The sequence below is a fragment of the Rhinoderma darwinii genome, chromosome 10 (assembly GCF_050947455.1).
Source record: "Rhinoderma darwinii isolate aRhiDar2 chromosome 10, aRhiDar2.hap1, whole genome shotgun sequence".
Classification (NCBI taxonomy): Eukaryota; Metazoa; Chordata; class Amphibia; order Anura; family Rhinodermatidae; genus Rhinoderma; species Rhinoderma darwinii.
In genome coordinates, this window is record NC_134696.1 from 20,830,953 (window position 1) to 20,856,553 (window position 25,601).

General features: G+C 39.7%; 1 protein-coding gene across 6 annotated transcripts in view; it reads left to right on the forward strand.

Moving 5' to 3' along the window:
• The first annotated feature begins 1,787 nt into the window (after positions 1-1,787).
• Positions 1,788-25,601, forward strand: part of CHD5 (chromodomain helicase DNA binding protein 5) — a 131,149-nt gene continuing 107,335 nt past the window's right edge. For all 6 annotated transcript variants that reach the window (XM_075839463.1, XM_075839467.1, XM_075839468.1 and 3 more), the window contains exons 1-2: positions 1,788-2,099; positions 15,672-15,802. In XM_075839463.1, the coding sequence (XP_075695578.1) occupies positions 2,036-2,099; positions 15,672-15,802 (195 nt within the window). In that variant the 5' untranslated portion in view covers positions 1,788-2,035. The remainder of the gene's footprint in view (positions 2,100-15,671; positions 15,803-25,601) is intronic.

A 25,601-nucleotide genomic window follows, 5' to 3' on the forward strand; every position in this document is an offset into this window, starting at 1 on the left:
AGTTGTAGTTATATCATGTGTGAGTGGTATGATTGGAGTTGTAGTTATATCATGTGTGAGTGGTATGATTGGAGTTGTAGTTATATCATGTGTGAGTGGTATGATTGGAGTTGTAGTTATATCATGTGTGAGTGGTATGATTGGAGTTGTAGTTATATCATGTGTGAGTGGTATGATTGGAGTTGTAGTTATATCATGTGTGAGTGGTATGATTGGAGTTGTAGTTATATCATGTGTGAGTGGTATGATTGGAGTTGTAGTTATATCGTGTGTGAGTGGTATGATTGGAGTTGTAGTTATATCGTGTGTGAGTGGTATGATTGGAGTTGTAGTTATATCATGTGTGAGTGGTATGATTGGAGTTGTAGTTATGTCATGTGTGAGTGGTATGATTGGAGTTGTAGTTATATCATGTGTGAGTAGTATGATTGGAGTTGTAGTTATATCATGTGTGAGTAGTATGATTGGAGTTGTAGTTATATCATGTGTGAGTAGTATGATTGGAGTTGTAGTTATATCATGTGTGAGTAGTATGATTGGAGTTGTAGTTATATCATGTGTGAGTGGTATGATTGGAGTTGTAGTTATATCATGTGTGAGTGGTATGATTGGAGTTGTAGTTATATCATGTGTGAGTGGTATGATTGGAGTTGTAGTTATATCATGTGTGAGTAGTATGTTTGGAGTTGTAGTTATATCATGTGTGAGTGGTATGATTGGAGTTGTAGTTATATCATGTGTGAGTAGTATGATTGGAGTTGTAGTTATATCATGTGTGAGTGGTATGATTGGAGTTGTAGTTATATCATGTGTGAGTGGTATGATTGGAGTTGTAGTTATATCATGTGTGAGTGGTATGATTGGAGTTGTAGTTATATCATGTGTGAGTGGTATGATTGGAGTTGTAGTTATATCATGTGTGAGTAGTATGATTGGAGTTGTAGTTATATCATGTGTGAGTAGTATGATTGGAGTTGTAGTTATGTCATGTGTGAGTGGTATGATTGGAGTTGTAGTTATATCATGTGTGAGTAGTATGATTGGAGTTGTAGTTATGTCATGTGTGAGTGGTATGATTGGAGTTGTAGTTATATCATGTGTGAGTAGTATGTTTGGAGTTGTAGTTATATCATGTGTGAGTGGTATGATTGGAGTTGTAGTTATATCATGTGTGAGTAGTATGATTGGAGTTGTAGTTATATCATGTGTGAGTGGTATGATTGGAGTTGTAGTTATATCATGTGTGAGTGGTATGATTGGAGTTGTAGTTATATCATGTGTGAGTAGTATGATTGGAGTTGTAGTTATGTCATGTGTGAGTGGTATGATTGGAGTTGTAGTTATATCATGTGTGAGTAGTATGATTGGAGTTGTAGTTATGTCATGTGTGAGTGGTATGATTGGAGTTGTAGTTATATCATGTGTGAGTAGTATGATTGGAGTTATACTATCTGTGATCTTTCTGGTCGTTGCTTGCACTCTGGGACTCATCATCCAGTGCAGGACTACGGATGGGGGTAGTAGTACATTATTGCTGATGATGACAGGAGGCTGCAGACAATTATGTCTCCTGCACATTGTGTCCTTGTAGCAGATGATACATCAGAAATAAGAATCAGCCCTTGTCCTCATCACCTCCATTAGAAGTGACCCCTCTCCTCCTGCGCTAACTAGTCCTCAACTTGGTCACCTCTGGCATCACTACTAACTAGTTGTGCCAAAATTATGGGATGTGGTTGCCTGAGCAACCAGACTGGACGTCACAATCTGGGCATGTGTATTCCATTTTTGTCTCTTTCTCTCTCTCTCTTTTATTTTCAGGCAGAGGGAGAGAGGGAGAGAGAAGGGGGATATTATTTTCCTTAAATAAAAGAAATAAGCAGCCATCTTTCTTAAGAAAACTCACCCCTTGTGCACAGCCTGATCACTACAGGCTTGCAATCCCCCCTGTCATCCCATGGGTTAATAGCTGGGGTGCAAAGAAAGGATCACGATTGCAAAATAAACTGCAGTCAATCCGGGGGAGGAGGGGGCCATGAGAGGGCCACTGGGGAATGAAGAGGATCCGATGGAGGAGATGGAAAATGAAGACATGTCAGGTAATGCCAGGTTTACATTGCACCGGGTGATGCATGCGGGGCGCGGGCCACTGGACAAGGTGCCTGCTGCGGGCGGTGGGTGTCAACGGCCGGTTGCAAACGAGGAGGGCGGGCGCGGAAAACCGCACACTTTACGATTGTTCTTTAGTTTAAAGTTTTGCGCGGTGGAAAAATCCCGTGCAGAAGGGCGCCAAAGAAAAAAAAAAAAAAAGGGAATTCTTGGTCAGTTTTCATAGCCCTGGGGGACAAGTCGCCAGGGGGGCTATGCTGGAGCTTTGTGCCCACTTTATACTATGATTTCTTTGTGTCAATGGAGATACATGGATATATATCAACAGATTGAGCAAAATGGCTGGGATCTGCTTTGTGTTACTGTGTGCATGTCATTTGTGCACTCATTAGGTCTCTGGGTGTCACTGGCTGTAACTGTGTATGTGTCTCAGCATCCTTGTAATAATCTCTGGTGCAGTCTGTCACAGAAGCTTCCACCTTCACTCCGATCCATGTGTCCCCATTGCTGAAGATGCAATATAATATCCCTTATAATGCTCCTATTGCTGTGTTGTGTTGATTTGCATCATCCTCCTCATCATCATCATCATCCTCCTCATCACCATCATCATCATCCTCATCAAGGCATTGTTAAGCCATGATGATCTGCGACATCTGTATACATGCTGTATACATCTAATATCCCAATATTAAATCTGATCATCTCCCCATACAATGTGCTGCATCACTTATTGTGTCCTTCCTTTATTGCTATATTCCCATGCACCCAATCGGAATAAATTCTGCATGCCTCCTGCGTGACCCTGTGTTATGACTGTGCAATCTCTTTGCTTTGATACAACGTATTCTATATCCTATTTATATAGGGTGTTTGCAAAGGAAATGGATACAAAGTCAATCTGATATACAATGATATTATGGATAGTGGGTTGTGGTTTTTTTGTGTTCTCCCTCCTTGTGCGTAGATAAAAAAAATTAAAATTGTAGTCTAATCATCAAGCCGCTTGGAAGGCAGGAATTGGGTTCACATCTCTGGCCCTAAGTTTTGGGTCTAAACTGTAAGGGATAAAATATGGTTGTGGCCCTTTAAGTTTTAAAGCGAAGGGTTAAAGTTTTATACTGAGCGAATTGCGTTTTTAATTGCGTTTGGTGCTGATGATTTGTTATAAATGTCGATCATGAAAGGAATGGACAGTGAAAAAAATGATTATATAGAAATCGTATGTTGTGTGTGTGAAACTCAGGGGGGGGGGGACTCTGTGATCGGCCTCCCCCTCCCTGTGTGTTATAGGTATGGCATTGAAATTCTATTGTGACGTCACCATACTGTGAGGTGGGAGGATGTTTGTGGTCACGTAATGTCTGGCTTATATTTGTGCAAGTTTTTTAAGTCATTGAGTCGTCCTCGTCTGTCACATTGTTAGAAAATTTGATTCCATTGTTTCTTAGTTATTTCTGTTCCCGGGAAAGCTGGGTGACCACCTGTATGGACACCAAAACAGCTTCCACGGAGCCGTTATTTTTTGGAAAGCTGGTCGACAACCCATAGGACTGCATTTACAACAAATAAGAAGGGTGGTGTCCAGCTTTTCTAGGCTCCTGAATGGTCTTCTGTCTGGTTATGTATATCCGTAAAGGGGTATTCCTGTAGATATGGCGCAAATGTCTGATAGCTCTGGGATCCGCACCTATATCGAGAACGCGGATCACCCGACCCCCGATTCACCTGGTTCTCAGGTGGGGACTAGTGGAGAGAGGGGCGCACATGTGCGCCGCTCTCTCTACTCTATTTAATTGAAGTTTACTGAATCGCTGCTCGCCTTTTTACCGTAACTCCCATACAACTGAATGGAGAGAGTTGCGTGCATGCTCAACTCCCCCTCGACTAGTCCCTGCCTGCAGTCGGGAGCTTGCGGTCGCCGCGCCAGGCAAAATGGAGATGAATATATCTAAATGTCTAAGACGAGAATGCCCCTTTAAGGCCCTCACATCTGAGCCGTCCGTCAGACGGAAACAATTATATTATTGCCTGACGTAAGGCTCTGACGTATGCCACCGTATAGACATAGTGGCATATATCACCATCAGCCTCCCATGTTAAGAAAAAAATACAGAATACCACGTGGTATCCTTTTTTTTTTTGCGGGGAGCCTCTGCATGGAACAGCATTGTCAACTACGCTGTTATATAAAATGAAGAAATGTATTGCGACGTGTACCAGCCCGACGGAGGCCAAAGTTTTGGCTTCTGTCAGGTGATTAGAGCCCTATGGATACTTTGGCATATACACTAAACATTTGCTGAAATGCCTCGTGCACACGACCGTATTGGTTTGCGATTCACAAAAAACAACGAGTTCGTTGCGGTCCGTCGGACCACAAAATACCCTTATTGTGTAACCGTGTCTCGTGGATCCACAACAATTCACCGGTATTGGTAAATCTGCAAATTCGGACCGTAAAATGGCTTGTCTGGATTTGCGGCCCCCGCACTGATTAGTGTAAATCACGGTCGTGTGCGTGGGGCCATAGAAAGGAATGGGTCCGTAATTTATCCCCAAAGATGCGGATACATTGGGGCCGCAAAAATACGGTCATGTGCATGAGGTCTAACAGTTACAACAAATATGAGTAATTAATAATAATGTCTCCCTGTAATCCCCAGAAAAACAGGAAATAAGTCAATTGGCCTCGTTTATTCACTGTCTAAAAGTAAATCTGTCCTTCAATAGCAACCAATCAAAGTTCAGCTTTCATTTCTGAAACTACTCTGAAAAAATAAAAGCTGAGCTCTGATTGGTTGCTATGGACAATAAAGACAGTTTTGATAAATGAGGCCCAATGGATTCATGAAAACAGCCTCACCGCAAAACTGCCATTGTTGCCCATAGCAAGTTCAACCAATCGCAGCGCAGCTTTAATTTCTTATAGTGCTCTTAAAAGATGAAAACTGAGCTCTGGTTGCTATGGACAACAAGAACCGTTTTGCTGTTAAACCGTTTCCATGAATCTCCCGCCTCCTCTGTCAAATTGTTAGAAATTTTTGTTCAATAGTTTCTTAGTTATACCAGTTTCTGAAAGCCAATTAGACTGTCACCCAGCTTTCCTAGACCCTGAATGGTAAATCTGTGTATATATACAGTGAAGGAAATAAGTATTTGATCCCTTGCTGATTTTGTAAGTTTGCCCACTGTCAAAGTCATGAACAGTCTAGAATTTTTAGGCTAGGTTAATCTTACCAGTGAGAGATAGATTATATAAAAAAAAAAAAACAGAAAATCACATTGTCAAAATGATATATATTTATTTGCATTGTGCACAGAGAAATAAGTATTTGATCCCCTACCAACCATTAAGGGTATGTGCACACACACTAATTACGTCCGTAATTGACGGACGTATTTCGGCCGCAAGTACCGGACCGAACACAGTGCAGGGAGCCGGGCTCCTAGCATCATACTTATGTACGATGCTAGTAGTCCCTGCCTCGCTGCAGGACAACTCTCCCGTACTGTAATCATGTTTTCAGTACGGGAGAGTTGTCCTGCAGCGAGGCAGGGACTCCTAGCATCGTACATAAGTATGATGCTAGGAGCCCGGCTCCCTGCACTGTGTTCGGTCCGGGACTTGCGGCTGAAATACGTCCGTCAATTACGGACGTAATTAGTGTGTGTGCACATACCCTATGAGTTCAGCCTCCTCCAGACCAGTTACACGCTCCAAATCAACTTGGCGCCTGCATTATAGACAGCTCTTACATGGTCACCTGTATAATAGACTCCTGTCCACAGACTCAATTAATCAGTCTGACTCTAACCTCTACAACATGGGCAACACCAAAGAGCTTTCTAAGGATGTCAGGGACAAGATCATAGACCTGCACAAGGCTGGAATGGGCTACAAAACCATAAGTAAGACGCTGGGTGAGAAGGAGCCAACTGTTGGTGCAATAGTAAGAAAATGGAAGACATACAAAATGACTGTCAATCGACATCGATCTGGGGCTCCATGCAAAATCTCACCTCGTGGGGTATCCTTGATCCTGAGGAAGATGAGAGCTCAGCTGAACACTACACGGGGGGAACTTGTTAATGAACTCAAGGCAGCTGGGACCACAGCCACCAAGAAAACCATTGGTAACACATTACGCCGTAATGGATTAAAATCCTGCAGTGCCCGCAAGGTCCCCCTGCTCAAGAAGGCACATGTACAGGCCCGTCTGAAGTTTGCAAATGAACATCTGGATGATTCTGAGAGTGATTGGGAGAAGGTGCTGTGGTCAGATGGGACTAAAATTGAGCTCTTTGGCATTAACTCAACTCGCCGTGTTTGGAGGAAGAGAAATGCTGCCTATGACCCAAAGAACAACGTCCCCACTGTCAAGCATGGAGGTGGAAACATTATGTTTTGATGGTGTTTCTCTGCTAAGGGCACAGGACTACTTCACCGCATCAATGGGAGAATGGATGGAGCCATGTACCGTCAAATCCTGAGTGACAACCTCCTTCCCTCCACCAGGACATTAAAAATGGCTCGTGGCTGGGTCTTCCAGCACGACAATGACCCGAAACATACAGCCAAGGCAACAAAGGAGTGGCTCAAAAAGAAGCACATTAAGGTCATGGAGTGGCCTAGCCAGTCTCCAGACCTTAATCCCATCGAAAACTTATGGAGGGAGCTGAAGATCCGAGTTGCCAAGTGACAGCCTCGAAATCTTAATGATTTACAGATGATCTGCAAAGAGGAGTGGGCCAAAATTCCATCTAACATGTGTGCAAACCTCATCATCCACTACAAAAAACGTCTGACTGCTGTGCTTGCCAACAAGGCTTTTGCCACCAAGTATTAAGTCTTGTTTGCCAAAGGGATCAAATACTTATTTCTCTGTGCACAATGCAAATAAATATATATAATTTTGACAATGTGATTTTCTTTTTTTTTTTTTATATAATCTATCTCTCACTGGTAAAATTAACCTAGCCTAAAAATTCTAGACTGTTCATGTCTTTGACAGTGGGCAAACTTACAAAATCAGCAAGGGATCAAATACTTATTTCCTTCACTGTATACATACACATATATAAGTCTGGGAATGTATAACTATATTCTAACTAGTCTGCATTGCCATTGAGTATCAGGGAAATCTGGGTGACCACCTCCTTGGCAGTTGCGTCCATATTGGTTGTCACTCAGCTTTTCCAGAATATGATATAACTAAGAAAGAGGTGAATTCCATTTTTAGTACTTCTATTCACTGGTGATTGTTCTATAATTTATGTGGTGGGACGACAATCATAGACCCCAGATAAGGAGTCACTTCCCCTCTCCCACATGGCTTCAGTTGGGAGGATCCTGATGCCCCACCCCGGTTGGGAACTATTAATATTCAATTTTTAATTCTATATTGGCTGGAGAGTGGAGGGGGACTATCGTGACGTCCGTTGCCGGTGACAGGAAGAGCAGTCAGAGGGAATTGGATCTGTAAATGCAAATTTCTAATGTTCAGTATAAGCCAAGTGCTGTATGGTCTACTGAAGCACTACAAGTAGCGTGCCCTATATGTGAGTAGCGTGCACTGTCAAAAAGACCCCCTATAGGCATGTCCATACCCATCGCAGGAAGTGCTCTGAGAAGTTTATGGCCGTGCGGTAAAAAAACGCTTAAAAAATCATGGCAAAAATACACACAGTTTTGCGGCAAATTGTTGCAGTTTGCGCTGCGATTTTTACAGGTGAATCTTGTAAAGTAAATGTGTTTCACGTGTAAAAAAACACACAGGCGAAAACAGCTTTGCAAACCGCGGTAAAACCGTGTGTTTGTGATTCGGTCTTTACCGCATGGTCAGAAACGTCTCATGTGACTGCACCCTAAGGCTATGTTCACACGGGGTATTTTGCCGAGTTTTTTGACGAGGAAACCGCATCGCAAAACTCGGCAAAAACGGCCCGAGAACGCCTCCCATTGATTTCAATGGGAGGCGTCGGCGTCTTTTTCCCGCGAGCAGTAAAACTGCCTCGCGGGAAATAGAAGCGACATGCCCTATCTACGAGCGCTTCCGCCTCTGACCTCCCATTGACTTCAATGGGAGGCAGGAGAAAGCGTATTTCTCGCTGTTTTATGCCCGCGGCGCTCAATGGCCGCGGACGAAAAACGGCGCGATAATTGCCGCGAAAATCGGCGTGCAGGGAGAGGAATATCTGCCTCAAAGTTCCAAACGGAATTTTGAGGCAGATATTCCTCCCCCAAAATACTCCGTGTGAACATAGCCTAAGATGTACTAAGTTGAAGGATGTGTCCTAGCGATCAATACCCTTCAAGCCACGCGTATAGAATCCTAGGGATTGTGATGTCATGGAGTGGTGTAATATCGCATCACATTGAAGTTACAGCGGCAGCCGCCATTAGTCATTACATTAGGGAATTGTGTACCGAGTAACTGCCTCATATAATCTTATTGAAATGACATTCCTTACTATGCGGCACCATCTGATGACCGCATGGGAATAGCGGTGCTGGTATCGGACTGTATTCTGTCAATGCAATCCTGACGGTCGAAGCTCATCACCATCACTTGGAAACTTCTAGTTATGCAATTCCCTAAAATTCAAGAGATGTATAAATTGCGGCCGAAAAAGCGCGGTCGTGTGCATGAGGCCTTAGGTATATGAGGTTGATAGAATGGGGTGCCCGCATCAGCTGCGCCCGTTGTCCCGTTAGCCAGAGTGCTGCAAAAGAGCGGCTCTCGCTCTGAAGGGTTGCCGGTATACGTACGTGCATTAGTTGGACTCCGCCCTGCGATAGCGGCTGTTTTTGGGGTTCACTGCGATGAACCCCTTAATTAACTAACATGTTAAGGGCCACGCAATATATATGTGTATGTCACTTGTTCTTTGGTGTTTAACTTGTACCATAGCAAATGTACAGCATAGGAGCAGCACGTGCCTTTATGTCCTGATAAAAATGGAATAATAATGTGAATAGCCTAAAAACAAAAAAGTTAGGGTTGTCTTATCACAAACAATCTGAGAAGTATATTGGAACGTTTATTATTTTAGCATTTTGGGCAGCGTTTACGTTTTTTTTTTTATCGCCAGAAAACCCTTTAAACCAGTGAATACAAAAAATTCCTAAATTTTTCCGGGTTATTGAAGCTGGATATGGTTAATGGTTAAAGCTGGACCAATGGTTAAAATGGAGGATTTACTCAATATAGTATATACATAAATGTATTTTGTTTACTTTTTTGACAACTTTTTGACATTGTTCCGATCACTCAAAGGCATTTAATCTCCTACCACTAGGGGAAGATTACGTTAAACTGATCTATACAGTTCCCATTAAACTCGGTAATAAATCTGTCCTCAATAATCTCATAAGCTCCCCTTAGTGGTGGTTGCAGTTAGCAAAAATGATGATAAAAGAAGAGTTGCATTGAATGGGTGATGGGGTATATTCACACAGTGCAGTTTTGAAAACCATAACCAAAAGTAGTTTAAGAAAAAAAAAAAAAGGGAGGTAGCATTTTTCCTATATACTTCCCCCTCCTTTACCTTACCTTTACAATCCACACCTGGTTGTGACTTCAAAAACTGCATGAAAAAAAAGCACTCTGTGAATGAGGCTTTGCTGTAACCTGGGTGTTTTCATCGATTTCAAGAGGTAAGGATGTAGATGGTTGCCATCTCTCCATGTGAGTAGTGTCCCTACCTGTTTGCTTAGGATACTGGTCGCGGGTCTGGAAACTTCGTCTTTGTGACTTTTTTTTTTTGTAACTGCGATTTCAGGAAAAAGGGATCAGGAATATTGACGTTAGGGATTATTGTAAATTCCCATTAAGTAAACATACATATATGTCCTGGTATATATTTTTAATATGGGCCCAAGAGCTTCACGCTGATCTGGTGCTTCATATTTGTGGTTTGCGAATGACCTTTATTGCTCTGACAGCGCGAACGTGCCCGATGCAGATGTCATGGAGTCCGGCAGTTTGATGAATTCTCCGCTAAATTGTCTAGACTGAAATCACGAGACGTACCTAATTATTACACAGAATGGGAAAGTGTCATAAGACTGGAACTGCCGGACCGAGAGGAAAGCAAACGCACAACTGTAATGATACAAAGAAAAATGACCATATTAGTACAAGTCAGCGAATGTATACGTATAGTTTGCCGAATCGTCACACTGGGGCACACGTTTCAGGATTGTCAGTGCCCTCGTGTTTCTGCCTGTCCGCCATATTCTTTAAAATTCTACATGGAATACAGTTCTCCAGAGATCAACGATAATATTTTGGAAATTAGTTTCTTACTGTAATTATTCATTAGAAAGCCCATTAGACTTAGCCCCATGCACCCAGATGTTTTACGACTCTGTACACCCTCCGAGTGTTACTGAGCTATAATACAGCACACATAGAAGTGTATGGTGCCCCCTGTATTCCTCCAATTTTGTAGAGTCATTCAAAGATTTTTTTTTGTCACATTCTGTATGAATCCGAGAGATTATAAAAAAGGTTACGGCATATTAATCAATTGCCGAACTACAGAGCATTGCTTCTGGTGGGGGGGGGGGGGGCTAACCCTGTAATATGGTGGTGCACAGGGCACCATATGGCGGCACATGGAGAACCTATAGGACCGAGCCATAGGGACTCCATGTGCCACTGTACACGTACATCCTCCTGCATGCAGTGTGCATAAAGCATAAGGCCTCATGTACACGACCGTGCATTGCGGTCCGCATACTATCCGCAATTGCGGATAGTATAGGACACATTCTATTCTATGGGCCAATACACACGACCGTGGTTTCCATGGTACGTGCATTGGCCGGGGCTACTTACAGTCAATTCACATCCCGTATGTGCATGGTCCGTGATTGCGTACGGCCCGCAGATGACACCCCGCGGCCATCCGTGCCATAATCAACGACCGTGTGCATGAGGCCTTGGTGTCACCCATATTGACTTCTCCCCAGCACTACAATCACATAACCTGGGGAAGTATGAGCCACCAGGGGGATATAATGTCTTAAAGAACTCTCCTTTAAATCAGTGATAACAAATATAATATTAAAATATTTTTAGACTACGTAGCTATCAAACTCTGAAAATGAGCCGGCATCAGACTGATAATTAAGTTATCACTTGTTACACACTTTGCTGCAATACCGTGTCCTACCACTAGAGAACGACTGAATGGAGGCTGACACATGTCTCTGCGGGTTTTACATCTATGTTCACGTCCCAGTGATTGCATTTAATGGTAAAGCTTTTCAAAGCCGCTGAATGACTTTGGTGAACCGCAATAGCTCAGGATGATGAGATGTGACAATTATTCTTTGTGTAGGACGGGTAGAAGTTTTTAAAGTGGCTTCGAAATACCTGGGATTGATTGCAGAAGAGCAGTCATTACGTAGAAATGGTGAAAGATCTTCTTTTCTTTGCTAATGTCAAGGCAATTACACCGTGCTGCGGCCATTTCATGATTGAGCTAATTTCGTAATAGTAAGAGGTGAATAAAACTTCTCCACCTCAAGACCAGTAATAAAGTCTAAGCTGTGCGTGGATTTGTAGTAGTGGGATCATGCTAATAAGGCCAGAATGGACAAAATTCTGTAGACTTTAGGGGATGCGCTAAACAATCCAAGAGCCAGTCTGATTTTTTTGGTAGCCAAACAAGAAGAACTTTCATAGATCTCAAAAGACAGTAACTCAAAAAGTTGGACGCCAGTAGGAAAAAATTTGACTACCTAAACGTGGATTTATTCAGCTCTGACTAATGGTGCCCATTGCTCGGCCATCTTCTCGACGCATGATCACCCCATTAATAGTTCAGCCTGGTCTAAAGTGTCTCAATCTTTATTAATTAATAAGGGTGAGCGGCTATTGGACACCTCTGGTGCCAGTATTCTAGGGGTGAAAGAATGAATTTGGCACAAAAAGATCCAACATGGCTAAATTATATCAGTGCCACTTCTCCAAGGATGGAAGCTCTACCGAGTCTGCAAAAAATCCAGTGCAACCGATCCATTCCTCCATTACCAGACAACTGAGTGGGTCCGGTAGCCCCCATGTTCATTAGATCTTTTACTGGATCCTGTCAAAATTTACAGGTTCTACACACGTTAATCTAATGTCTTTGGATGGTTGGGTTTGTCCTGAACCAGTCGCCTTTTCTAGGGTCATAGATATTTTTGACCACATAAAATAAAGAATAATAATAATATAAATATTAAAATATAAGTAACAGAAATAACTAAAAATGGGAGTTATGAAAACTTCCAAGTGATCGCACTCAGATTTTCATGAATCCCACTCGTTCCTGGAGAAGGACCGCTCTTCTCCACATTCCATTGATGGTTGGTACCACCTGTTCTAGGAATTATTAGGGGACGAAGAGTATGTACCACAAAGGCAGACCATGTGTCTGCTATGTGGCCCCCGGAGAGGTTGGTCTTGTCTCCATTATAATGGGTGGTGAGAACCTGCATATGGATGTGGTCTCCACAGGTGGTCCAATGTTGGCAAGAAATGAAGCTTAAAATGTTCTTGAGTCACAAATTGGGATGGGGAGAAAGGACCACCTGTCTCGAGTGGATGGGGTTTATCCAGGTTAGAGAACTCATTGACATACACCCTATTAGTGAATTTTGAGTTAATAGAGGGGGGTCCTCTGTTCAGGATTCTCATTTCTTGTCCAGAGTGGAGAGTGATTACAAAGAGCGTCCCTCACTCTGGAGGACCTGTCCTGTCCTGCATTATACAGACAACCTATTGATTTGAGTGAACACTGTGTAATATGTAATATTCCCTGTGGTGGCGCTGCAGGGAAATTAAACACTGCCAGGTATTCCCATAGCTGATCGCTGAGGGTCCCAGCAAGGGAACACTTTATGATAAGCTTATTGTCAAGGGACCCTTTTAACAAGTAGGGATTGGTGTCAAGCAGCACCTGGAAGGGGCCTTATTTTTATCTTTGCTATGGGACCCATGTTCTCTATGTAAGCCACTTATAGGGCCTCCTGCCGCTGTTCAGATTTTTATGAGTATCTAATCAATATATAATTTTTCATGCAATCCCCAGTCAACCGCAGGATTTACAGGTCAATTCTTTTTTTTTTCTGTCCTTCACCTCCTGGCTTTTTCACATGGACTTAATGAAGCACAAGGAAGGAACAGCTCTGCTTGGCATAGTGTTTGTCATTGTAGGTAGAGTTTGTCAGCCAAAAACTTGGCTTCTACTACACAAACAGTCGCTGAAGGGAAGAGAACACTGTATAATGAAATATATATACACTGACTGGCAATAGCCGAAACATAGAAAAATACTCATTGTCAGGTGACCGATCGCCACGGCAAGAGTCCCAAAGCAAACTGAGACTGGTTAAAAAGAGTAAATGAGTATTTAACCTAGAGCAGGGAGGGTTCATTGATATGTCTACTTAAAAAGCAGCAGGACTGTATATAGAATTGATGCAATTGAAATATGCCACATCAAGACCTTCCACTCTATACCAGTGGCGGTCAACCAGCCATTTTAGAAGGACCTCCAATGCAGACCTTGACTCCATCTAAGGGCTACATATTATATACACAGAGTCTAGTACAGAGATAAAAGATAAGAAGCCAGAGGCCACGGGGTTAGCCCCTCTGGTCAACTACTAGCAAAACCCAAGAGCTTCTACAAAGAGCAGCTCTGGCAAACTCCTTACCCTGAGGACCACCCTCCATCTATGTAGAACATGTCAACTTTCAATTGCTTCATAATCTTTATTGTCGTCGTACACACGGGGCATATCAATAATATCTAATAGGTTATTTTTGAATCGTTCCATAAGAAACAGTCCCTAGTGGCAAGTGACTGGCTCCGAAGTCTCCTCCAAATGGGGTTGTCTTCTGCTCGACCTTTGTGGCTCATTGTCTCAGAGTCTGGGCCAACTGGAGGATCCTCTCATACTCTAGTGTGCCAGTCCGATCTTGCAGACACCTCTGGGCACTGTGAAATGTCTCAACTGAATAGTAAGCAACCGCTTTGCCTGGCAGCTGATCACTGGCGGTCCCAGCAAATGCGCATATAATAACGGAGGTTTTGGAAAAGTGGGTGGCATTTTGATATGTCGAATTAGGATCATCAGTGACATTGGAAATTTTCCACACCTCAATATGTGAATGGACGTGAACCCCGGTTATTTAAAATATAATTCCTGGAGATTACCCTGGTGACAGATGCAGTTTAATATTTTAATATGAGGTCCGTGTTCTACCGTCTGCATTTCATTAGGCATGGCTCCAGTGTCACACAGTATGCGGTATTTGTCATCTCTGACCTTGAGTCCTTGCAGAGACTGTAAAATGTGTTTCCTCATCTTAAATAATTCTGAGCTTATACCCACACGAATGATATCCATCTACTTTTCTTTAAATAAAAGTTTGTTCATATTTATCTCTAAGGAAATACAAAATTGGTCTTCGTTTTTTATGTTGTGTTGAATTAAAGTAGAAATAAAGATTGTGAACCCTCAAACATCGCATTTAATATGAGATTCAAGTGAATGGGACTGAGCTACAGGACCAGGCACAGCCGCTCATACAGACGAGCCACTGTGCCTGTGTAAACAAGGAATAGGCCCTTTCATTGTGCTGATCGGTGGGGTGCTGATGGTTGGACCCCCATGGATCAAACATTCATGGCCTATACTAAGCAAATGCCAGAATATATTGGCACTATGTAAAGAAGTGCAATAATAGTGAGGTCAGACTGAGGTTCGGTGATGGACCTGGCATGTATTTAATGTTCAAGTGATCCCCAAAGTGATTGAGTTGAGGTCAATCAAGTTCTACCACATCAAACTCGGTAAACCATATTTTGGAACTTGCCCTAGAGCCCAGTCAAACAATGAAAAACAACCCCCAGCGATCAGGTGTAATCTGTGGGGAAACCTGACTGTAAGTGTTCAATTTCCCTGCAGTGCCACCACAGGAGAAATGAAGCATTACATAATGTCTATTCATATTAATAGTTTGGCTGTATATTGCAGGACAGGTCCTCCAGAGCGACATACACTCTTTGTAACCGCTCTCTACTCTGGCAAAGAAATGAGCGTCTGGAACAGAGCTGGTTCACCTCAACAATATTCAGTCGGGTAACATTAAGATTTGGATGTTGGACACGTCAACCATATTCTCGTTAATTTTTCTAGTGCAGGTTAAAAAATAAATGCAATAATTTAGTTGCTGTGGGCAACTGCTCAACTTTTTTGTTAGACCTAAACTTCATAATTTCCTCCGAGGTTTTTGGAGCAAATAACGGACTTCCGCCGCCTAAAGGACCTGAACCTTAAATCTAATTTGAATTTTGTTTTTGTTCTTTTTCTGTAATGGTGATGACCTTTTGCTTGGAAAAAAAACAACAACAACCCTTTGAGTCACTCATGTTATCGTTCTAAAGAAAGGTGGGGGGGGGGGGTAAAGCTGTGGGGGGGCTTCAGTGCTAGCAAAATGTCTGCCCACTCTAAAGACTAAAATGGTAATAAAGGCTGGTGTCTTTTCTCTGTTTAGACGAAGAAGACCGGGCCATGGAAGCTATAGATGACTTCTTTCCTGAAGAACAATTTGCCACTCAGAAAAGAAAGAAGTCCAAAAAGTCAAAAGAAAATAAATTGACCAAGACAAAGAGACGGAAAAAAGAGGTAAGACGAGACCATTAGTGAGATATATGAACAGATAGATATGAAATAGAAAGATAGATAGATATGAGATAATTAAATATAAGAGGTGGGCTAGATTGAGTAGATAATGTGATAAATAATTGATATATAGACTGATATATAAATGCATAGATATATAGATATATCTCATGTCTATCACTCCTTTTCGCTTTCTCATCTATCTATCTATCTATCTATCTATCTATCTATCTATCTATCTATCTATCTATCTCATATCTATCTAATCATACATTTTCATATCCGACTCCTATTAATAGCAGATTACATTTTGAAGCTGAAATACGCTCCATTCTACTGTCATTTTGTCCGGTTTCCCTGCCTTGTATTGCATATTAGAAATCTACAGAGTTTTATTAGGGAAGCCTGTGAAATAAGATTGCTGAGACTCGTCGTTTTGCATGGGTGCATTCGTAAATGAAGGGAGATATTTATTTGAATGCATTATGTGGCGGGCAACTGAATGTAAATTTGTTTCTGTAGCCAAGGACACAAATCCATAAGCAGAAGTCATTGTTTATCTTCTTTGTAGTTCTGTATAACTGCGCCAATCTACTCGACTGTAAATTTACTAATAAAAATTAAAATGCAATTCAGTACGTGGGAATGTCGATCGGAGCGGTGAAATGTAGTAAAAGTCTTCAGTCTGGCACTTGTAGGTCCTGAAAGGAATTTTATTTTGCTGACTAATATCATCTGAAAATCTGGAACTTGCGTGGTTCCCCATATTGCAGATTATTGGATTTTATACAGAAAATTTGGTTGTTGTTTTTTTTTTTGTATTCATTTCTTTCCCCTAGACTAGAAAAAAATGCCTTTAAAACTATTTACCACATGAGATGTTTTCTCCATTGATTTATACAAGAGTATAACTACTATAATACTGCTCCCTATATACAAGAATATAACTACTATAATACTGCCCCTATATATAAGAATATAACTACTATAATACTGCTCCCTATATACAAGAATATAACTACTATAATACTGCCCCTATATACAAGAATATAACTACTATAATACTGCCCCTATATACAAGAATATAACTACTATAATACTGCCCCCTATATACAAGAATATAACTACTATAATACTGCCCCTATATACAAGAATATAACTACTATAATAATGCCTCCTATATACAAGAATAGAACTACTATAATAATGCCTCCTATATACAAGAATATAACTACTGTAATACTGCCCCTATATACAGGAATATAACTACTATAATACTACCCCTATATACAAGAATATAACTACTATAATACTGCTCCTATATACAAGAATATAACTACTATAATACTGCCCCCTATATACAAGAATATAACTACTATAATACTGCCCCTTATATACAAGAATATAACTACTATAATACTGCCTCCTATGTACAAGAATATAACTACTATAATACTGCCCCCTATGTACAAGAATATAACTACTATAATACTGCCCCCTATATACAAGAATATAACTACTATAATACTTCCCCTATATACAAGAATATAACTACTATAATACTGCCCCCTATATACAAGAATATAACTACTATAATACTGCCCCTATATATACAAGAATATAACTACTATAATACTTCCCCTATATACAAGAATATAACTACTATAATACTGCCCTCTATATACAAGAATATAACTACTATAATACTGCTCCTATATACAAGAATATAACTACTATAATATTACCCCCTATGTACAAGATTATAACTACTATAATACTGCCCCCTATATACAAGAATATAACTACTATAATACTGCCCCCTATATACGAGAATATAACTACTATAATACTGCCCCAATGTACAAGAATATAACTACTATAATACTGCTCTCTATATACAAGAATATAACTACTATAATACTGCCCCCTATATACGAGAATATAACTACTATAATACTGCCCCAATGTACAAGAATATAACTACTATAATACTGCCCACTATATACAAGAATATAACTACTATAATACAGCCCACTATATACAAGAATATAATTACTATAATACTGCCCCCTATGTACAAGAATATAACTACTATAATACTGCCCCCTATGTCAAAGAAGATAACTACTATAATACTGCTCCTATATACAAAAATATACCTACTATAATACAGCCCACTATATACAAGAATATAACTACTATAATACTGCCCCTATATACAAGATTATAACTACTATAATACTGCCTCCTATATACAAGAATATAACTACTATAATACTGCCCCTATATACAAGAATATAACTACTATAATACTGCCCCTATATACAAGATTATAACTACTATAATACTGCCTCCTATATACAAGAATATAACTACAATAATACTGCCCCCTATGTACAAGAATATAACTACTATAATACTTCTCCTATATACAAGAATATAACTACTATAATACTGCCTCCTATATACAAGAATATAACTACTATAATACTGCCCCCTATATATAAGAATAACTACTACAATACTGCCCCCTATATACAAGAATATAACTACTATAATACTGCTCCTATGTACAAGAATATAACTACTGTAATACTGCCTCCTATGGATACAAGAATATATATTTGTTTCATTTGACATTGGTGGGAGTCCTGGACCATTAAATGCTTAATGAACAGAGCCTTGCTGTGCATGGATCTCCTAGTATATATTTGCTGTACAACTGTATGGTTTGTGTGCAGCTTTTTCTGCCTTAGAAATGGCTATGCCAGAGTCAGTTTGGTTGTTGGTGCCAGGGGTCCTATCAGCTGAGTCCGTTTCCACCCCAAGCAGAGTATAGTAGACTTTCCACTCTAATGATTACCTGTGATTGCTTTAGTGATGCTCATATAGTGATGTCACTACACCTATTGTGGTGATGTCACTTGTCCCGGCCCATTCTTGTTAGAATATGCAGCTGTTCAATTCCTTGCCTCTGCAGAAACATAGCAGGAATGATAATTTACTGTGTCAGTCATATATACATTTCGTCATTAGTGAACACATCGTCACCCGGTAGCCAAGATTGTCACTCCTTCTTTAAATGGGAATCTAACGCATTTCTAATTGCAATTGCCGGCATGACAAATGTTTCATTTCCGAATATCTCTTAATTTAAGAAACTACAGATTGTAATTACGGAGTCCCGTCAGGAGAATGTCAGCATGCTGGAGTGTGACAGATTTCTGAGGAAGCCTCGGCATGTTCTTCTCTTCTTCAGCTGATTTTCAGATAGTCACAGCATTTAGGAGCGTAATGATGCTTATTAGTAAACAGATTAGCGTTTGCTGCCTTTAAAATTAGGCATAGCCTCATTTTGATATGAACAATGATATTTCTCCAACTTTGTGGAGTCTGTTAAGGCCCTTTTACAGCCGGTACAGCTGCGCGCCGATCAACGACACATTGTTGATCGGCGCTCGTTTGCTCCTGTCACACGGAGCTATGGATGGGGAAGAGCGATCGTTACTCCGATCACTCATTCGCATCTATTATTATCATGTCGGCAGCGCATCTCCCTGTTTACACACCAAGATTTGCTGCCGACAACGATAATATTTCACTTTTAAAAAAAATGATACGACCAACAGATGATCCAGCGTTTGCTCGTTCATCTACTTATTGTTCCCTGTTTACACAGGGAAATTATTGGCAATGAGCATTATATGAACGCTCATCTGCCCGATAATCGTCCTGTTTAAAACCCCCTTTACATAAGGTGGTTTTCTTATGATGCTGCCTCTCAAGGCTGGTTATCCCAGTCTCCTTCTCAGTATACTAGCCTGTGTAGTTTAATATTAGCTTGTTCTTTGGACTTTCCACGTTCCTCCCTTCTCCCATTATGCCCTAATAAGTCCGTATAAGTTCGCTAAAAGTGCCACTCCCAATTTGCTCCCCATCGGGTGCAGAGAGACGTGTGTGTGTGTATATATATATATATATATATATATATATATCTATCACACATAGTTGAGTCACATTATTATGACCACCTCCTGCTTTCGGCAGCACGTAGCCCATGAAGGAAGTGATGTGCTGTGGGCTGGCTTGGTGGGTATATAAGGTGTGCGGTCGGCTGTCTTATCACATATCACTCGTTGTTGTCATGGGTAAAAGGGGTGGTTTATCAAAGTTGAAAAAAGGGATGATTTTTGGCTTTCGGGCCAAGGGTGGCGGTATTTCTCACACAGCGCAGTTTGTGAACTGTTCGCGTCTTGCTGTGGTGACAGTGTATCGTAAGTGGACAAATGGCACCATTAGGAATAACACGTGGAAACTGTGAAGCACCACGTGCGATTGATGCGAGAGGTGAACGTCGGCTACGAAGGTGCGCAAGGGCTGAACGAGACGCTATAATGGAGCAGCTCACCGTGAAAATTAACCAGGGGGCTACCGGACGTGTCTAACACAACAGTTCAGCGAACCCGACTGCGTATGGGGCTCCAAAGCAGACGGATGGTCACTGCTCCTATGTAACAAAGCTGCATCGGAAAAAAAGGCTTCAGTTTGCATGGCAGTATTGGAATTGGACTTTCGATGATTGGCAAAGGGTTGCCTTCTCCGATGAGTCACGTTTTTTGCTCATCGAAGAGATGGACATTGGCGTGTCAGGCGAGAAACCTCAGAGAACAAACACCCGGCAACCATTGCTGGAAGAACACGAGCTGGTGGCGGCCGCATTATGATCTAGGGATTTTTTTCATGGCATTCTCTGGGTCACTCATCCATGTGGACGACTCTGAACCGATTTGGGTATGAATCCATCGTTGCAGATCACGTCCCCCCATACATGCTGATTGTCTTCCCTGGGGCAGATGGAATCTTCCAGCAAGACAATTCGACATGTCACGCGGCTAGAAATGTCCGACAGTGGTTGGAAGAGCACGACCAGGACTTCCAAGTACTTCTCTGGCCCCCTAATTCACCAGACTTTAACCCAATTGAGCATCTGTGGGACCTCGATCGTCTTTTTGGCTCTATGGGTCCTCCCCCTACGCACCCTCCAGTAAATGTGGGATGCTCTGCAGTCAGCATGGCTCCATATACCTGAGACGACTGACCAGCACCTTATCGAGTCACTCCCAGCCTGTCTAGCTGCTGTCAGTGCTGCATACGGCGGTTACTCTGGATATTAGCTGCTGGTCATAATAATGGGACTCGAATGTGTATATAGAGAGAGAAAGAGAGATGAGCAGAGCCCACACTATACAGAATTGGTCACACATGCACACCCAAGAGTTCAAGAAATGTTTATTCTATGATTCTGAAGAGGAAAGTCCTTGTCAGGCTGTACGTAGATAATTTTCGTTTATTATAATGTTTGCTGAAATTGTTGGGGTCACAGTCCAGAAAAATGGCAGGTACAAAAAAAGTTATGCAGAATTTTCTCTAAACAAACGTATAACTTTTTATTACATATCCTGTTTTTTTCTTATTATTCTAATACTTCCTCCTATATACAAGAATATAACTACTATAATACTGCCTCCTATATACAAGAATATAACTACTATAATGCTGCCCCCTATATACAATAATATAACTACTATAATACTGCCCCCTTAATACAAGAATATAACTACTATAATACTGCCCCTATATACTGGAACATAGCTACTATAATACTGCCCCTATATACAAGAATATAACTACTATAATACTGCCTCCTATATACAAGAATATAACTACTATAATACTGCCCCCTATATACAAGAATATAACTACTATAATACTGCCCCAATATACAAGAATATAACTACTATAATACTGCCCCTATATACAAGAATATAACTACTATAATACTGCCCCTATATACAAGAATATAACTACTATAATACTGCCTCCTATATACAAGAATATAACTACTATAATACTGCCCCCTATATACAAGAATATAACTACTATAATACTGCTCCCTATATACAAGAATATAACTACTATAATACTGCCCCTATATACAAGAATATAACTACTATAATACTGCCCCCTATATACAAGAATATAACTACTATAATACTGCCCCTATATACAAGAATATAACTACTATAATACTGCCCCCTATATACAAGAATATAACTACTATAATACTGCTCCTATATACAAAAATATAACTACTATAATACTGCTCCTATATACAAGAATATAACTACTATAATACTGCCCCCTATATACAAGAATATAACTACTATAATACTGCCCCCTATATACAAGAATATAACTGCTATAATACTGCCCCTATATACTAGAACATAACGACTATAATACTGCCCCTATATACAAGAATATAACTACTATAATACTGCCCCTATGTACAAGAATATAACTACTATAATACTGCTCCTATATACAAGAATATAACTACTATAATACTGCCCCTATATACAAGAATATAACTACTATAATACTGCCCTCTATGTACAAGAATATAACTACTATAATACTGCTCCTATATACAAGAATATAACTACTATAATACTGCTCCTATATACAAGAATATAACTACTATAATACTTCCCCTATATACTAGAACATAACTACTATAATAACTGCCCCCTATATACTAGAACATAACTACTATAATACTGCCCCTATATACAAGAATATAACTACTATAATACTGCCCCCTATATACTAGAACATAACTACTATAATACTGCCCCTATATACAAGAATATAACTACTATAATACTGCCCCCTATATACAAGAATATAACTACTATAATACTGCCCCTATATACAAGAATATAACTACTATAATACTGCCCCCTATATACAAGAATATAACTACTATAATACTGCCCCTATATACAAGAATAGAACTACTATAATACTGCCCCCTATATACAAGAATAGAACTACTATAATACTGCCCCCTATATACAATTATATAACTACTATAATAACTGCCCCCTATATACTAGAACATAACTACTATAATACTGCCCCTATATACAAGAATATAACTACTATAATACTGCCCCCTATATACTAGAACATAACTACTATAATACTGCCCCTATATACAAGAATATAACTACTATAATACTGCCCCCTATATACAAGAATATAACTACTATAATACTGCCCCCTATATACAAGAATATAACTACTATAATACTGCCCCCTATATACAAGAATATAACTACTATAATACTGCCCCTATATACAAGAATAGAACTGCTATAATACTGCCCCCTATATACAAGAATAGAACTACTATAATACTGCCCCCTATATACAAGAATATAACTACTATAATACTGCCCCCTATATACAATTATATAACTACTATAATACTGCCCCTATATACAAGAATAGAACTGCTATAATACTGCCCCCTATATACAAGAATATAACTACTATAATACTGCCGCCTATATACAAGAATATAACTACTATAATACTGCCCCTATATACAAGAATAGAACTGCTATAATACTGCCCCCTATATACAAGAATATAACTACTATAATACTGCCCCCTATATACAAGAATATAACTACTATAATACTGCCCCTATATACAAGAATATCACTACTATAATACTGCCCCTATATACAAGAATATAACTACTATAATACTGCCCCCTATAAACAAGAATATAACTACTATAATACTGCCCCTATATACAAGAATAGAACTGCTATAATACTACCCCCTATATACAAGAATATAATTACTATAATACTGCCCCCTATATACAAGAATATAACTACTATAATACTGCCCCTATATACAATAATAGAACTGCTATAATACTGCCCCCTATATACAAGAATATAACTACTATAATACTGCCCCTATATACAAGAATATAACTATTATAATACTGCCCCTATATACAAGAATATAACTACTATAATACTGCTCCCTATATACAAGAATATAACTACTATAATACTGCCCCTATATACAAGAATATAACTACTATAATGCTGCCCCCTATATACAATAATATAACTACTATAATACTGCCCCCTTAATACAAGAATATAACTACTATAATACTGCCCCTATATACTGGAACATAGCTACTATAATACTGCCCCTATATACAAGAATATAACTACTATAATACTGCCTCCTATATACAAGAATATAACTACTATAATACTGCCCCCTATATACAAGAATATAACTACTATAATACTGCCCCAATATACAAGAATATAACTACTATAATACTGCCCCTATATACAAGAATATAACTACTATAATACTGCCTCCTATATACAAGAATATAACTACTATAATACTGCCCCCTATATACAAGAATATAACTACTATAATACTGCTCCCTATATACAAGAATATAACTACTATAATACTGCCCCTATATACAAGAATATAACTATTATAATACTGCCCCTATATACAAGAATATAACTACTATAATACTGCTCCCTATATACAAGAATATAACTACTATAATACTGCCCCTATATACAAGAATATAACTACTATAATACTGCCCCCTATATACAAGAATATAACTACTATAATACTGCCCCTATATACAAGAATATAACTACTATAATACTGCCCCATATATACAAGAATATAACTACTATAATACTGCTCCTATATACAAGAATATAACTACTATAATACTGCTCCTATATACAAGAATATAACTACTATAATACTGCCCCCTATATACAAGAATATAACTACTATAATACTGCCCCCTATATACAAGAATATAACTGCTATAATACTGCCCCTATATACTAGAACATAACGGCTATAATACTGCCCCTATATACAAGAATATAACTACTATAATACTGCCCCTATGTACAAGAATATAACTACTATAATAGTGCTCCTATATACAAGAATATAACTACTATAATACTGCCCCTATATACAAGAATATAACTACTATAATACTGCCCTCTATGTACAAGAATATAACTACTATAATACTGCTCCTATATACAAGAATATAACTACTATAATGCTGCTCCTATATACAAGAATATAACTACTATAATACTGCCCCTATATACTAGAACATAACTACTATAATAACTGCCCCCTATATACTAGAACATAACTACTATAATACTGCCCCTATATACAAGAATATAACTACTATAATACTGCCCCTATATACAAGAATAGAACTGCTATAATACTACCCCCTATATACAAGAATATAACTACTATAATACTGCTCCTATATACAAGAATATAACTACTATAATACTGCTCCTATATACAAGAATATAACTACTATAATACTGCCCCCTATATACAAGAATATAACTACTATAATACTGCCCCCTATATACAAGAATATAACTACTATAATACTGCCCCTATGTACAAGAATATAACTACTATAGTACTGCTCCTATATACAAGAATATAACTACTATAAGGGCGGGTTCACACATGGCGGAATTTCACTTAAATTCCGCTGCGGACACTCCGCAGCGTTAATCCGCAGCGGAGCCGTTTCTCCATTGACTTTCACTTTAATTTAGCAGTGTTCGTTTACACGATGCGTACAATTCCGCTGCGGAGCATAGGCTGCGGAGCGGAATTTGGTGTCCGCAGCATGCTCTGTCTGTTGCGGAGCAGTGGCGGACTGGTTGCGGACTCATGGCGGAATTTCTCCATTGACTTCAATGGAGAGTCAAAATTCCGCAATGAAGTCCGCAGATCTTATGTGTGCTGCGGAGCGTATTGTTTTTACTACCATGACATTTCTTCATTCTGGCTGGACCTATGTATTTCTAGGTCTACAGCCAGACTG